General features: G+C 41.0%; 1 protein-coding gene across 1 annotated transcript in view; it reads left to right on the top strand.

Moving 5' to 3' along the window:
* The window catches only part of FYB2 (FYN binding protein 2), a 37189-nt gene extending 21028 nt beyond the window's left edge, over window positions 1–16161 (top strand). The window contains exons 10-19 of the mRNA XM_065409292.1: window positions 3136–3262; window positions 3359–3402; window positions 4926–4995; window positions 6495–6587; window positions 9291–9319; window positions 10304–10364; window positions 10982–11071; window positions 13715–13808; window positions 15798–15954; window positions 16124–16161. Of these exons, the coding sequence (XP_065265364.1) occupies window positions 3136–3262; window positions 3359–3402; window positions 4926–4995; window positions 6495–6587; window positions 9291–9319; window positions 10304–10364; window positions 10982–11071; window positions 13715–13808; window positions 15798–15954; window positions 16124–16161 (803 nt within the window). The remainder of the gene's footprint in view (window positions 1–3135; window positions 3263–3358; window positions 3403–4925; window positions 4996–6494; window positions 6588–9290; window positions 9320–10303; window positions 10365–10981; window positions 11072–13714; window positions 13809–15797; window positions 15955–16123) is intronic.
* Window positions 16162–17083: the final 922 nt, after the last annotated feature.

Raw genomic sequence — 17083 nt, 5'->3', positions numbered from 1 at the left:
TGATTTTTCAGCTCTTTAGAAGTTTTGGTTTGAGTTGAACGAAAACCAAAATTTTTTAGTGAATTTAAAAGTAAGCTGAAAAAAATTTCATATCAAACAAAATACATTTTTACGTTGGGCATTAACTTAAAAGCAAAGGAAATGAAGGGCTAGATTCACACAACTGGAGCGGGTGGTGTCTCCTTTCTATGGAGTAACCATGGTACTTACCTGGGATATGGAAAACTTTGGGTTTGAATCCCCACTCTGGAGCTGGCACTTGAACTCAGGTCTCCAACATACCAGGTAAGTGGCCTAAGCATCAGGCTATTGGATGTTCCGAGGTGGGACTCTGTCTCTCATGTTGAAGCCATTCTACTTTGTATAGAGTCCTTGAATAGTCATTGGGGAAGAGAGTAAGAATGATGCTATAGGCTGTTGGTTAGGGCACTCAGCTGGAAGGGAGGAGAGCTGAGTTCAAGATCCTACTCCAGAGCATGGATTCAAATGTGGGTCTCCCACATCCCAGGTGAGTGTCCAAACCACAAGGTTATTGGGTATAAGGAGGATGGCATCATTACCACCACCTCCTCTGGGTTTTGTGAATGGCACCAAAGTCCCCTTGTGAATCTAGGCTTAAGCTTTTTGGTTGAAACTATTTGGCAAATTCATCACAAACTTAGGCCAAATAGCTTCAATTGACCATACATAATTTTTTTTCCCGTTTGCCAACTTTCCTTCCCCCCCAAAAAACAAACTAGTCTGAAAAACTGCTCCCAGATCTAGTGTGGAAATCCATCTTCTCCTATGGGAAACAAGCTGTCATCTCCCCACTATTGTCTGTGACTGAAGTCAGAAAAAAAAAAATCATGGGAAGATGGAAACTATTTGGGCCTGATTTTTTTTCAAACTGTTTTTATTCCTCTGACTAGTGCTTGCTGGCATGATTTGTTCTAATGACTCTCAAAAATAAGGAATAAGCCCTTATTTTCTTCATTATGGTGCAGACTGGAGTGCTAGTACATTATTTGGGCTTCAGTTATCTTCTTAAGCTATGTAGTTGCCAGACACTGTCAACTTACTTTAGTTTGTAGTGAATGGGGAGCATATTTCTTCTTTTTAAACTTATTCTGTAGCTTCCAAGTCCAAATTTGTTTTACCTGTAAGTAATTATTTCAATTCATTCCTGACAGCGATAACCTTTTTAAACCACTCTGCTTAACTTTGCTGCTATTGACAGTGTTCAGGATTGAGCTGTAGATTATAATTGATCTCTTGAATGGCTCGAGGTAATTTTGGGTGGAATTTTCAGTATTGTTCAAGGCTGGCCTATCTCTGCTCCCATTGATGTAAATGGGAGCAGAGTAAGGCCAATGCTAGGTGCTTTTAAAAAATCAGAGAGACCAAAAGTGAGAAGTTAGTTTTTGCTCCGAAGCATTATGATGAAGTTCATAATATAGATGTGTCAGTGTTGCATATTTCTGGTGTGGCAGCTGAGCATGGATGCATCCATTTAAGAATACTAGTTGCTTTTGGCTCTGTCTCTTATGTTTCTTTGTTAATCCAACCCTTTTCCCCCTTCAAACTCACTAAAGGCCTAACTAGGCTTGGCAAGGTGGTCAATTGACCACTTATTTGATCACTGTCAAATATTGTCATATATTCCAGCAAGGATGTCCTGACGGCAGTGGCAGCCTACCTTTTGATTTGCATCATGGTGCCCGTCTTCTTACAACAAAACAAAAAAAACCCACAGCTCCATTTTATTGTTTCATATTTTTCTGAGTTACTGAACTGGAATTGTATTAACTTGTCTTTTGAAATTAGGCATAAGTATCTCTCTAAGGCTAAGCCTACTGGAGACCATAAAGTCTTACTCTTTTTTGTTCTAATAAATTAGTGCTTTAAAATGTTTGACCATTCTGACAATATTTAACCAATATTTAAGGCTGTAAGAAAATCATGGGCCATAACTCTGAACAGACACCACAGTTTTTTGGTTTTTTTTAATAGTTGCCACAAATTTGAGTGGTGTTGGCACTGCAAGCTTGTGTGCCAGGTTGTAATACCATTCCCTCAAATTTGGCCTAGCTTCTCTCCATCATGACAGAGGCAGCTGAGCCAAATTTTTGTGATCGGGGTGGGGGAGTTACAAATTGGTCAATGAGGTAGCAACAGCACTCAAATGTGGGTGATCAGGGTGGGGAGTTATTCACCTATTTGTGAGGTAGCAACAGCACTCAACTTTGGATGGCCGCCTCTCAGTCACACTTGCCTTCAAGAGCCATTGGGACATATCTGTGCTGCTGCCCTGCTTAGAAGGCAGGCTGCATGCCTGGGAAGAAGGTGCTGAAGCTTATGGGTGGGTGAGCACCCAGGGGTGGTGAATCCATTTTAAAAGCAAGTATATAAAGGCAACCTGTTTGTTTTAAATGGAATTTGCACTGAGCACACCAAAACTTCAGCTTCAACGAACTGTGGCTGCAACTTTTGAACCAAAAAAAATCCATACTTTTGTACAGCCTTACATATACTTGACTAGTAAATTTACCAATAATTTTTGGACTAGTCAAATGCCCAACCTCAGACCTAACATTGTTGGAGGGGTGTCTATTGCGCTGGTGATTATTACTTTTTAACGTAATTGAAACAGTTCACACACTTAATTGTCCCAGTTCAAAGTATAATAGACATCAGCGAAAATCACAAATGAGACTTTTATTTTTCTCCTCTACTGTGATTTGCAGGTATATTCCCCAGGCTTAAGTAATCTATCAAGCCTTACTCCCTAAACCATATCAACCCCACCAAAGATACTACTAATTCAATCCCTTCATTTATTTCAGTAAATGCTCATCAATTTTTTTTTTTTTTAATTTTTTAATCCTATTTTGGTTCTTGCAGTTGAAAAATTTCACAGTTGAGGGCTTCAGATACTGAGCAAACTGGTAAATCTCTAAAATAAGTCTTTAAGACTCTTTGCTTTCTTTCAAAGCAGCTTAGAGCAATCAAAGACCCTTCTTAACTCCTAGATCTAAGGAAGTTTGGCTGATTTATTTATTGTGACACTAACATGAATTATCAAAGATGATCATCCTTGACCTGATAGTAGGTGATCAGAAGAGCTTCTAAGGCAAGATGCTGTTTCATTTTCAGCTCGCTATGTGTGCGTCAGTGCCTTGAAAGCGGATGAAGACATGGTGGCTTTGAGCCAAAGGATTCTGAAGCCAATGCAGACATCAGAGGATGTGTATGATGATGTAGAAGATATAGAGTGTGCCGTGTGAGTACGTGCTAACGACTGGGTTTTGAAATGTCTTCTAAAATCTTCACTATAGTAAACTGATATATCAAACTGTCTTGACACTTTATTTTCCAGGAATCAAGCCTCTGATGCCTTTAGCTCGTTCACTTCAGATAGCTGTAAGTATGGCAGAGTTGGGAAGTTTGAACTTGGGGATCGTTCATTACGTTGAGGCATGCACCTTTTTAAATGGAGGTACCTTGTGCCTGAAGTGAAGCTCACCCTAGCAAAAAGGAGTTGCACATGGCCCTATGCTACACTTGAACCCCACACTATGGTGCAGTCCTCTGCCAAGTTCCCAGTCAGCCCAGGAAAGCGGGCAGGGCACTGGGATCTCTGCCAAGACAATGAGGAAAGAATTCTTCCTTTACCCCTAAGCTGCGCATAGCAGCTGCTACTGCAGGAGTGGACTCTGACTTCAGCGTTCTATAGCAGTGGTGATCCTGGCTTTAACCCTTAAGCAGTTCTGCTGTGCTTTGAGAGTGGCTTGGTTTACACCTTCTGCGTGGCCTCTCCAAAACCTGCCCGTATTCCTTTCTTTTCTTCCTCCTCCCCCACCCCGAAATCGCACTGGTTTCCCCTCCATGTGGAAACCTCCATGCCCATGGATAGGATTTTCCACCAATATATTGTTGAAGCTTCACTCAAGTTCACTAGGCCGTATGGATCTGCTGTAGTGAACTTCACCCGTAAGTGCCTGTCTGTACTCATTTTAAGCAATTGTAGTGAAAGTTGCCACATCCATATTAATAAGAGATAAAATCACAAGTGCCATCATTAAACCTACCACTTTTCTGGTGGCATGATAGAACTTTCTTACTGGGATTCATAGTGTGATGTGACGGCAATCTCATGTTAGTCAAATATGATCCTAATAATGTCATTCATTGGATGAATTTTGATAGCTTAATGAATCTACCCCTGCAGCTCGTATGCAAGATTTGTTTATGTCTACAGTTTTAGCTACCTGATTTTAATACATTTTCTAACCACTAGAGCACTAGCAATTTAAAAAGAAAACACGTTTACAAAGAATAGCCTGTGCATTGTGTTGAATAGTCCACTGTTCGCTCATGTATAAATACAATGAGTGTTAGATTCCTTTATTGATCAGTGCCACTCCAATGTCGAACATTCAGCATTATGGCAAGCTTACATCTGGGAATAAATGGTCTCTTGTAAATGTCTGTTGCATTTTATGCTACAAGCTAAGGGGTCTGACTCCCAGCTTGCATAGACAGCAGAGTTCTGGTGGGTTTGTAGTCTAGGGTAACCAGATAGCAAGTGTGAAAAATTGGGACGGGGGGGGGGGGGGGCGTGTAATAGGCACCTGTGTAAGAAAAAGCCCCAAATATTGGGACTGTCCCTATAAAATCGGGACATCTGGTCACCCTATTGTAGACTGGCAGCTAGCTGGTGCTGCAGCAGCTACACTTCTGTGTTTCGTGTCCTAGCTCAGATGAGTGCTAGCGTGAATGTGTCCACTTGAGCTGGGAATCCCACCGCTAGCTCACAGTGTAGCCATAGCCTATGTAGTGCTAAGTGGTTCTCCTGATCTGGAGCTCCGTTGGTTCTGTTTAGCAGATCTTGAAGACTGTTGCCATTGAATGTGATTCGTGAATACATCTGTCTTGTTTTTAAGTTTCAGAAAACAAGTGTGACGAAATATATGAGGATATTCATAATGGGGATTATAATCCAATCAAACTGGAGTGAGTTGCCATTTATATGCCTTCAAGCAGCTGAATGCACTTCTATGTCATGTTCCTGTTGACTACTGGATACAAGTACATGTTTTACAGCTGTAGAAGGGATATTGATTTTTGTTATTTATTGACATTAGCTGACATTTACTAACTGCATTTCCAATCATTAGCTCTGTCAGATCACTCTGTGTGGGGAATGAGGCTTCATACACCCTTCCACGGTGTATCTGACTCAGCCCTTGACCATAGCAAATGGTGAGGCATTGCTCCACAAAACTTCTTAAAAGGTGCACCTGATGCCTGGTTTTTATACAGCAGAATGTGGACTTATTTATCTTGTGCATATGTATCTGCTTCTTTCCCTTCTGGACGTGAAGAGTAATCGCATCTGGGTTTAAACCTAACTTGCATCTTCTGTGTGGAGAAAATATGGGAAGTTTGAAGCCTAGGGGATGAGGGGAAAAAACAGCAATGCTATTTGAATTAAAGGTGCACCTAGAGGCACCAAACAAGACCGTGGTCGATTGTGCTAAATGCCATACATACACACCCAGTCCCTCCTCCAAAGAACTGTTGTCTAACTAGACACTACATAGTAGGAGAAATGAAGCTTTCATATCCTCCCGTTACAGATGGGGAAATGGAGAAATAGATTGTCACTTGCACAAAGAAGTTTATAGCAGAGCTGGGCATTGAAACTCAACATCCTGAGTCTTAGTTCAGTGCCGTAGCCACAAGGCCATCCTTAACGTAGTCTTCCTGCCAGTACAATGTGTAGCCAGTGCTCAAGGAGTTGTGCTCACTGTCGTTAGTACTTACTGTTCTAGTACCTTCTATCTTGGTTCTTTTTAAACACTTCAGTATACGTCCACTATGGGAAATAAGCTTTGCAACACCCCTGTGACACTGGCAAGTACAATTCCCCCTGTCGTCGACATAAAGAGAATTTGTCTTGCCCGAGGCCATGCAAGACAGAGATCTGTGGTGGAGCCTGGAACAGAAAGAGGTGGTCTGACTCCCAGGCTTGGGCCTTAACCACAAGGCTGTCCTTCCATCTGTACTGTCTACCAGGAATGGTACCAAGGGAAGCACTGTTCCTTTTATCAGAGATTTGGAGTTCCACGAAAACACTCAATTTCTGAATGTGGTAGGGGAGGAAATTGACACTTTTTTTTTTTTCCATTAGTGATTCACTGGCTTTGAAAAATCCCATGTGTGAACTAAAACCAATGCAAGAGGGAATTTAGAATCAAGGCCCCAGTCCAGCAAAGCACTTAAGCTTAACTCTAAGCATGTGAGTAGTCCCCAGTGAGTTAAGCATGGGCTTAAGTGCTTTGCTGGACTGGAGCCTAAATGCTTCTTAAGGTGCAATCCCTGATTTCTGAATAGAGGATAATCTCTAGCACTGCCAATATGGCAATTTTTGTGGGCATTCAACATTCTTCAGTCTAACACTTTTCTCTTCCCCCCCCACCCCCCCCCCGATGTATTTTCTTCGTACCTAGTTTGGATAGAATAGAAAAACTAAAGCAATTTGGAAAGTTTTTCAAGAAAGACATAATTAAACTGAAGAATGCCAAGATGAAGGAAAACCGCCGGTAAGAAATGTTGTCCAAACAACTCCCGCTCGGTTCATGTTTGGAAACGATGCGCTTTTCCTTTTGATAGTTCTGGACACAACTTGCTTTGGAAAATCTGCCTAAAAAGTCATTTATGATGCCCAGCTGTTCCCTAGGAATTTCCATAATGGATTAAGCCTGGGGTGCATCTGGTCCAGTATCTTGTTTCGCACAATGGACAGCACCAAACACTTCAGAAAAAGGTGCAAGAAACCCTGAATATGTCAATTATGGAATAATCTGCAAGTTTCTTCCTATATCCTAAATCATAGATTGGATAATGTCTTGAAGCATGAGGATGCATATGTCCTTCCAAACTGCTGATTGGCTTGGGATGGTGGTCCAGTAATCAAAGCAAGTTGAACGGATGTAGATCAGTGAAGAGGAAAAATTAATTGATTTAATATTTTCCTTTTCCAATTGGTAGGCAAAGACCTTCTTAAATTCAAGTTTATAAAGAGGGAAAAAAATCTTTGTTGCAACTGTATTATTTAGCACCCCCCTTAAAGAATCCAAAGATGATGCTTTCCATTAGGAGTATGTGACCAGTACATCCATTCTGGTAATCTACGACTTTTAAATTGTTCTTGAGGCAGCTGTTTTACTCATGAAATATTTGGTTCCTTTTTGGAGTAATGAAAGTAGGAATCTGAGTTCTTCCCCCTGCACTTCCCCCTCCTCCCCCCCCCCCCAAAAAAAACCCCACTGGTCCTGATTCTGATCCAAATTTACAATAGTATAACAGAAGGGAAGTTACTCTGGATTTATATCAGAGGGAGGTCAGAACAAGGTTCTGTTAGTCTGATCCATCACTCTTAGGAGCATCAATATCAATGGCCTTTTTTCTCATTTTTTACCTTTATAGGAGGAATTAAACCCTAATCATGGGGGCGGAGGTGGAGGGCAGCAAAGTAGTGATTTTGAAGTCAGTGGAAAGCCTCCTATATACTTCAGTGGATTTTTATGCCAGACTAATCCATGACCTCCACCAACTCCTTTATTTTTAAAATGACTTAACTGAATCAAATACAATTTTTAATGGAAAAAACAAGGGTGATATTAACTTTATCAATGCAGAGTAGATGTTACATAGTTATTTTTTCCCATTGTGTGGAGAGCTAAGTAAAGCTCCAACTTCCTCTCTCTGCACCGCTGATGAAACCTTGAAAAATGTTGCATGTCCGTAGAAGACAGGCACAGCAATATGGTATTAGCAACACAGAAACCTGTATGTGCTTATGTCACCTGTAGGTTGGGAAAGGTGGTACCTTAGAGAAGAAGACTTGCTTTTCACATTCAAGCTGGCAATAGTATCTGATAAGAAAGAGGAGACCGTTCAGTCTCTGTTATAACAAGTTAATGACACATGAAGGAATATGGTGTACCTTTTTATAGTGCTCTTTTGAGTCCTGTTGGCTTGATATTCAAGATGCTGGCTTATTGGAGAGGCTCTTGAACAGAATCCCCCTGTACCAGTTTCTCGGTTCATGAATGCATGATGGTTGGCTGCAGAACATAAGGCCTCTTGACCCCTCTCTGCAAAACGCCTACCGTCAGATGAAGCAGGTGCACTATGGTGCCATACTCTTTTGGTTCTGAGAATGTCTGTAGTGGGATATTTTTTTTTTCCTGGCTTTAAAGGAATATAGCTGTGTTTGGGAATGTGTAGTGGGAACTACAGTCTGACAGCTGTCTGTCATTGACAACTCTTTCTAAAAGCTGTCTGCTGTCCCTAAATTCAAGTGCTGGATATTAAGAGTACTTGTGTACGTAAGTGGCTGCATGTTGATTGAACAACTGGCACTTTTGTGTGTAGATAATATTTTGCACATGGAGGTGAACTGATTTGTGTGCTTTCATTTTCCAAAAATGGAAGGTGTGGGTATTTAGTGGGTCTTTACACTAACTTATAGGTACAGTATGTGTACTCGTGCACCATTTTAGGCTGTCTTGGGTATTTTATTTCTGTAAAAAGCTCTGATGTAAACATGCTTGCCTCATTTCTTTAAGTCCGTTCTCACTCTATTTCCTCTGTTGTTCTCTCACTCTTTAGCATCTCCTTGCTCCATAACTGCTAAATTATGATCATAATGAGCTACCATATGCTGCTTAAGCTTTCACACTATACCTTCTTGTATCACAGAAAAGAGTTCTGAACACTGCTGTGGATCTTTTATGACGACCATCTTATTAGGCCTTAATTACGACTGCATGTTCGCTTATGGACAGGTGCATGGCATGCTGCATTCCATTGGCCAGTATGGGAGAAGTATTTGGCCAGTGTCAGCTCTTTCCTTTCTTCTATGTTCTGGTCTTTGAATAGGCACTTTCAATTGCGGCGTCACCATAATAACCATTTTAAACTGTGAGCCTGCCTCTGTAGCTTTGGAGGTCTGAAAAGTGTTCAAGGGTATATTAGAAAGACACAGAATATGAAAGGACAGACTGACTCTTCAAGGATTTAATGGATCATTGGGGAGAGGGGGAGTGAGAACATAATTGCTTCTAAGACCTGTAGCATTCCAGAGCCTGAATGTAGCATCTTCCCTTGAGCCACCAGTACAGTTGCCATGCTGTTAAGATGGCTGTTTTAACATGTTTGTACATAATTAATTTTTTTCTCATGTGTTCTTTCTCCCTCCCTCTCCCTCTTCTTTCCCTCCTCCCCCTCCCCCACCCCAGCATATTGTCCAGTTCAGTACCAAACTTAGGTAAGCCATGTATGTGTATCTGTGTGATTACAATAGAATGTGACTGGAAAGAGGTGGCATGGGTATCTTGCCTTTTTAAAAATAGACTGTGTACTATAACACTCTAAAATTTGGTATGTGGCAGTGTTAATTTTAAAGACTTAATATGGGTGTGCACTTTACTTGTGGTTTTTGAGGTGGGGTATGGAGGCGAGATTATTCTCGCGCAGATGTAAACTCAGTAGCCGTCTTGCTCAATAAAGCACTACAGGAGTTCTCTGACCGCTCTCGGAAATCTTTTGTGAAAGTCATTTCAGGCCTTGAAGGGGAAAGGGCCAGATTTGGATCTGGTACAAGTGGGAATGATTCCAGTGGACTCAACTGGATTGCCTCCACTTCAACCAGGTCTGAGCTGAGCCCTAGAATTTCATCCTCCTATCAGAACTAATGTACCATATTCTCAGAATAATTTATAGGGCTTGACTGTGTCCCATGTATACATTGGGGCTAATTCCTTAGAAAGGCTGGTCCAGTGCTTAGGGCACAAACCTGGGACTTGAGACCTTGGTTCAAATCCCTGGCCTGTGTTATGCAGGAAGTTGGGGTAGGTGATCATAATGGTCCTTTCTAGCATTAAAAATATATAGATTTTTTTTTTAAATGGAATTAAACTAGTTGAGAGCAGAATGGAACTCCAAACTGTTACATCCCAAGAACTGTAAGTTTCCAACCAGAGCAGTGCGCTCAGGCACAATGACACTCTCTCAGAGATGCCTGTGGTGTTTTTAATTATTTCTCCCTAGCCACCGGTGCCTGCTCATGGGGAAGTCTCCTTCCTTGTTGGTGCCTTGAGAATCCTTCATTGCTACAACATTTAGTTTCTTTGAATTGATAGTGTTTCAGACAGGCTAGGTGCAGTCCCAGTTTTATTAGTCAGTGGTTTCAAATACTGTACTCAGATGAATGTTTTCTGACTCACCGTTACGCTGAATGTTTTGATAACAGACGTTGTGTCCCAGGGAAATGTGGCATACGATGACATTGATGTGGATCAAAAAGATGCAAAGTAAGTAACCCACTTTTACAAAAGAGGACTACTTCTGTAATGTTTCTCCAAAGCAGGTTCTTACGCTGCAAGGAACATTCCTCCACAAATCTGTGGCATACTATATTGGCCTTCAGACACACACACTTTCATTGTACTTTTTATTAGCTAAGCAAGGTAGGGTCAGTATTTATAGGAGTTCGCTAGGAAAAGCTCAGGCGCTCTAGGAAAGGATGTTTCTGAATTGGCAGGTGGTATCCTAAAAGTGTTGTAAGTGAACCCTAGCATAGTGCTGTAAAGTGAAGCCTTGTCTCCTTGTGGCTCATGAAACTATCCGTAAGAGTAGGGGATTTAATCCCCAATGTCCCCAGTCCAACTCTTACTTGTCTAGCTGCATTTTGCCTTCTGCAAAAATATCTACCTGTAATCTTAACTAGATAGCACATACTTCATTTCTTGCTCTTCAACTATTGAGTAGTATTGATGTAAACTGGTATAAGCTGCAAGGTTCCTGCATTAAGTGTTTGCGTTTCAGTGGTGTGTGAAATTAGATATTTTTTAAAATAAAAAACGTTGTGCCACCCTTCTGTTTGAAAAGGATTGTTATAAATATCCTCAATTGTTCCTTTTTTCCCCAGAGAGAAGGATGACAAACACAAAAATTGGAAGCTAAAATTTCTGATGCCAAAAGATAAAGATCAAACAAGAAGCAGTGAAGATATAGAAAGGTAACGAAAGATCTTTATTTCTATAATTTTATGTATTCTTCACAATTAAGTACAAGGTGTCAGTCTTCCCAGTCCAACATTATTTAAAGTTTAGACTTTGAGAGCATTTTATTAGACTATGGTAACACTGAGATAATATCCTTTCACTTTGCAAAATTTCGTTAGAACTGTCTACCAAAGTTTGCAGAAACTAGACTTGGAGGAAACTTATGACCTTGGTGTGTATGTGTGAGTGGGGAATTCTTCAGGGGCCTTCTTTCCCCAAGGTTTTATCCTGAAGTTTTGTAGCCTCTCTTCTCTCTAGTTGAGGTAGGACTATCTGTGCAGTGTACAGCTCCTCAGCCTAAATACAACCTCTTTAAACAAGCATTTCAGACCAAAGTAATAGTGGTTGGTCTGTGCTGGGAGAAAATGCTGGCCAGAAGAACTACCTCTTTAGATGTCTCTAGGACAAGGGTAGGCAACCTCTGGCACACGTGCCGAAGGCAGCACACGAGCTGATTTTCAGTGGCACTCACACTGCCTGGGTCCTGGCCACCGGTCCGGGGGGCTCTTCATTTTAATCTATTTTTAAATGAAGCTTCTTAAGTATTTTAAAAACCTTATTTACTTGACGTACAACAACAGTTTAGTTATATATTATAGACTTATAGAAAGAGACCTTCTAAAAACGTTAAAATGTATTACTGGCACGCAAAACCTTAAATTAGAGTGAATAAATGAAGACTCGGCACCCCACTTCTGAAAGGTTGCTGACCCCTGCTCTAGGATGTGCATACAACATAGGCAGCGTCCAAACAAGCACGTACCATGTGGCATGTACCATGTGGCAAGCTGGGATTACAGTCCTCCAGTGTGCTGCACGGTAACCGTCTGTGTAGATCCTGCTGAAACATATTAAAAGTTCTGTAGTGCTCATTGATGTACTGATGCTTTAACCCACCATGTAAGATCAGGTGAGAGCTTTGGGTAAGCTTGAAAGCTTCTCTCTCTAACCAACAGAAGTTGACCAATAAAAGAAATTACCTCATGCACCTTGTCTCTCTAATATCCTGGGACCAACATGGCCACAGTAACACTGCCTTCAGTAATGTTGGCTTTTCCTACTGTGAAAACTGAAGTGAAATGCCCCAAACTTTCCAGTTTCACTTCAAATACAAACATGTGTGCGCAGCTATAGATAGCAACTAATATTCTGGGACTTTTAAACAAGCATTGCTGACCCTTCACAGGTATCACCTAGCATCTTGATTAGCCGTCGCTCTTATTCCGTTCCCACTGAGACATGTGTAATGGTTAGAGGAAGAAATGCAATGTAACTAACTTGATGAGATTTCCTCTGTTACATGGACATAGAGATTTTAGGGGCTGAAAGTAGCAATGAAGAATCTTGTTAATATGATTTTAAAATGCTTAGTCTTTAAGAACTACCTAACATTGGCTCTTATTTCCTATTTTTTTAACTGAATGATGGAAAGTAGTTGAAGGTAAGTAACTTACAAGTGTGTCTTATTTTAGTTTTAGAATATTCTGATGATGTCATCCCACTGTATGTCCCTCCTTTCCAAATAATGGGGATCAACACTTCTTGTACCTAGAGAATAATCTCAAACAAGACAGACTTCAGTGGTACAAGATTTCACCCACAATTGGAGTTTTGCCAGTAGTTGCAGTGGGGCTGGGATTTCACCCTGTGTTTAAAAGCTCAAAGGATATTTAACCCTATGCCACTGAAGGATATAAAGAGAGCACTTGCAAAAAACTGAGCCAAAAATTCACTCGTCTGCGTTACTAGAAGTATATAATATTAACTGGAGACTTAACGCTGAATTTCAAAGGTAAACTTCATTGACTAAAATGTAATAATAAATGTGTTCTAGAATGGCTATTGAGGTGGAAAGGGCATACTCCTTTTTCCATAGTGTACTATTTATTAATGATCCAGAATTGATCACTATTCTGAATCTCCGTTTCAAACCCTCTTTAACATCTCTCAAATGCGTGTGGAGGGGACGATCCTGAGCTGGTGTAAACTGTCCTAGCTCCACTTAAGTCTCAGATTGGAAAGGCTTATTAATTTTGTAGCCTTTCTGATTTCTAATTGTGCATCATTTGATAGTGTGCTAGGAAAGTGGGGCTTTCAGAGCCCTATGCTTCTCCATTGATTAAAAAGGGGGTAATGATGTAGACTCCCATTCCTGCATTGTGCCCCATTGACTTCATTTGGACTCTACCCAGATGTCCTTCAGTGTCCAATAAAAACTTAAATAGGGGAGTGGGGGTAGGGAATGGAAATTGCTGAAGGGAGAAAGCTGCCCCACCTCCATAAAAATTACTAACTTAAACTATTTAAAATACTCTCTAGTGACTGTATCCCTAAAAAAACATAGCTTTATGCAAAACACAGGTGAAGTGAATCTGTCACTAAGCCTAGGTCGATCCAAGCTGCATACTTTTTGTGTTTTTAATACACACTATGAGAAGACACTGACACAATCCGCTTGCTTTGTTCTTGCAAGGATTCATTCCGGACTAAATTAGAATTATTCAGTGCTGCGGTATGCATTGTGCCGTGTTTCATGCTGCTTCGTGCACTGAAGGATTAAAAATGAGCTGCTAAGAATGTCTCCTTTTTTGACGCAGTCTTTCCTCTAGAAACTTCTTCAAAGCCAAGAAATATAACATAGACAAGAGAAAGAAGGCAAAAGAAGAGAAGTTATTCAGAGAGAAATTTATGGTAGGTGTTCTTTTCCCCTCCTCTTTAACGCAAACAATCAGCAGTGTGAGAGGACAACTGTGGTTATGTGTGATACCTAACGGATGAGCTACAGAAAGGGATCAGTCTTTATCCATGGTACACTAGGATGTAGCAGCATCCTATATTCCAGATCTGTGGTCCAGTCCCTTTAAAAGGCCATACAAATCCCCTTGTAACCTAGTATATCCCACAGTCTTTTCCAGCTGGGGCTGGTGGGAAAAGAGCTGCCTCAGAACTGGCTGGGGGCAAGAATAGGGGTGAAACAGAAGAATCATCAGCTCCTCTTTCCTTCCCCTAAGCCAACTTTTTGGTTCTACTGACTCAGCAGGTGCAGTCTAACCCAGTTGGTACCCTTTCCTGAGCCACCTCTAGACTGCACCCCCCAGATTGAGAGATACTGATCAAAAGGACCTTATGTTAATGTTTTTCATAATGCTGTATAGGCTCGGTAGGCTATAAGCAGCACTGCCGAGTTCATGCTATGGTTTATAACAGTAGCATTGCCTGTTCTGTTCTAGCAGAGTCTTTGGGAATCTAGTCCTCTGTAACAAATGAATTAGCTTTAATTATTAACATCGTTCAAGAACTGCCTGCTTCAACAGGGAACTCAGTCTAGTCTTCTGGATGGTGAAATTAGGTATATTCACAGCAGAGGTCAGTCAGTTTGGGGAGGGAATAGAGAGGCACTCAAGGAGGGGTCCTGCTACTAGGAAGAAAGTGGGAATGGTAAACTAACAGATGCCAGTAGCTACGCAATTAGGAGATCCTGCCCAAAGGGCAAAGAGAAGGATCTCTCTCAACCTCTCAGCAATACCTCTGTTCTTAGTATGGAGAGGCGGGAGTTGAGCTGCCATCAGCCATCCCTGGGAGGAGCTGCAATGTGGATTAGAGACTTATCATTGCAAGTTGTCATGGCAAGATTATGACCTAAGTTTCTTCTGAGAATTCTTGTTCTCTGGCATGTGTGGTTGTGAAGTTTTTGTGTGTGTTTGGTGTTTGGTTTTTTTTGTTTTTTGTTTTTTTTTAATGGGAGAATATTTGGATCAAACCTATGCACTCATGTGATTATGGTACCAAGGGATCTGAAGTAAGACCTGTTAGATCAGGGATCTCAAACTCAAATAACCACTAAGGCTACATGAGGACTAGTACATTGGCCCGAGAGCCGCATCACTGGCCTTGCCCCCACTCCACCCCTTCTATGAGGCCCCGCCCCACCTCTTCCCACCCCTTCCCCACCCCCATTCCAACCCTTTCCGCAAAGTCCCTGCCCCTGCCCTTCCTCTTCTCCGCCTCCTCCCCATAGTGTGCGGCTCCCTGCTCCTTCCCCTCCCTCCTGGAAAGCGCTAAGTGCTGCCAGACAGCCGTTTGGCAGCGGGAAGTGCCTGGAGGTAGGCAGAGGAGCAGGGACGTGGCGCGGTGGGGGAGGGGAGCTTGGTGGCCGCAGGAAATAACTCGGGAGGGGGGAAGAGGGGCGCGGGGAGCTTGGTGGGCTGCAGCAAATAACTCCACAGGCTGCATGTTTGAGACCCCTGTGTTAGATCATCTTTTTGCCCATCGCCTAGCCTGTACAGGATTGTTCCTTAAAGCCCATTATTTAGTACTTTGTCCAGTCCATTTTTATATGTCCCATGAGACACTTCAATCACTTCCCCCAGGAGGCTGTACCATAGTTGTAAATTATCTCACTGTCTTGAACACTTACACGGGCATTAAGGAAACTTTTTATTTTTTTAAAATGTGGTTTAATTTACTTAAGTTTATCCTCCTTTGTGTACAGTCCTAAAAATTTTTCTCCTTCTTTGGGTTTTCACTGTCTTTAAACACTTGTAATAGTTCTCCCCCCAAATCACCTTAATCATTATTTTACAAAAGTACTTCCATCTTCGATAGTTATATTTCTGAGATCAGAAGATAACTAAAGGGCCTAATATGTAGTGATGTATTTATATATATATATTTTTTTAGTACAATAAGGAAATCACAATCGTCAACACAGCAGTTGCACACTGTTCTGTCGCAAGCAAAGGGAAACTTGATTTACCGATCACCGCCGGAGAACAACTGGATGTTATTGACATCACAGAAGAGAATCAAGTAATATGTCGCAATTCTGAGGGCAAATGTAAGTTTGCAAGGCTTGCTTAACAACACAGGGGATCATGTTTTAATCAACTTTTGTGAGATAAAGATATTTAGAAAGCTGCTTCGGGCTGTTTGTGACTAGCACAGCAAGCAAATATACAAAGTTGCAGATTAATAAATGTGTATGTTGATTTTCTTTTTCTCCTTAGATGGCTATGTGCTATTGGAGCATTTGGATTTCAGGTAAATCTGGATTTATTTGTTTTTACAATTCCTATGGTCAGAAACTCTTGCTGTATTGAAGTGCATATAAAACTTCTATTGCTGGTGGGAAAGCTGTGTTTTAATTTGTTTATATAAAAATAGTGTTTAACTCAAATATTTCCCTATTTTGTAATACTAAGCAGTAGTAATTTTAAGCAGCAACTTAAAGCTGTACTAATGCTAGTCTGACTGCAGCTAAAAATATACTGTGCCAGCATACTAGACCAACGTAGATTCATGTACTGCCACTGAAGTCAGGGAAGCTGTGCCAATTTACGGCTGCTGACAATGTGGTCGATTTTTATATACGTTCATCTTAGTATTAATCGTTTAAAAGCATCAGATGGAAATAAGCAAATAAATGCAATATTGCAACAGACAATTAGATGCATATTTTGGCAAGATGCCTATTAAGTAAAACTTTTTTTCTTTTGTGAGCCAGACATTAATATTGGTCATCTGACGGACAGCCTCTTCCTATGAAGTCTTGCGGAGAATCTGCTTTAAGCTTCCCGAAGATGGTGCAGGTGTGCCTATACGTGCCAATTGTGGAGAGCGGATATGAATGTAAATTAGAAGTATGGGTTTTTTTCCGTTTAAAAGGATCTATATATTTTAAAAAGATGAAACCCCCATTGAGTGTGTAATAGTGTACAACAGGTAACTAGTGCAACCTGTTCAGTGAATTATCCCTCTGTTCACTACTTCTAGTGTTGCTTATTTTGTACAAGGTCTACCTATAGATAGACATTCAATTACCTTACCTGTGTATTTTTCTACTGTATGTAGCTTGGAATTTGTAGGGTAGGATTCTTAATATTTACTAGGAATTCACTGTGCATTATGATTACGTGAAGTTTGTCTTGTTACTGTCACTTTCTCAACAGTGTTGGAAATGTAAACTT

The sequence above is a fragment of the Emys orbicularis genome, chromosome 8, assembly GCF_028017835.1.
Source record: "Emys orbicularis isolate rEmyOrb1 chromosome 8, rEmyOrb1.hap1, whole genome shotgun sequence".
Taxonomy (NCBI): Eukaryota; Metazoa; Chordata; order Testudines; family Emydidae; genus Emys; species Emys orbicularis.
The sequence above is the reverse complement of the archived record's forward strand: the minus strand, read 5'-3'. Positions and strand labels throughout refer to the sequence as shown.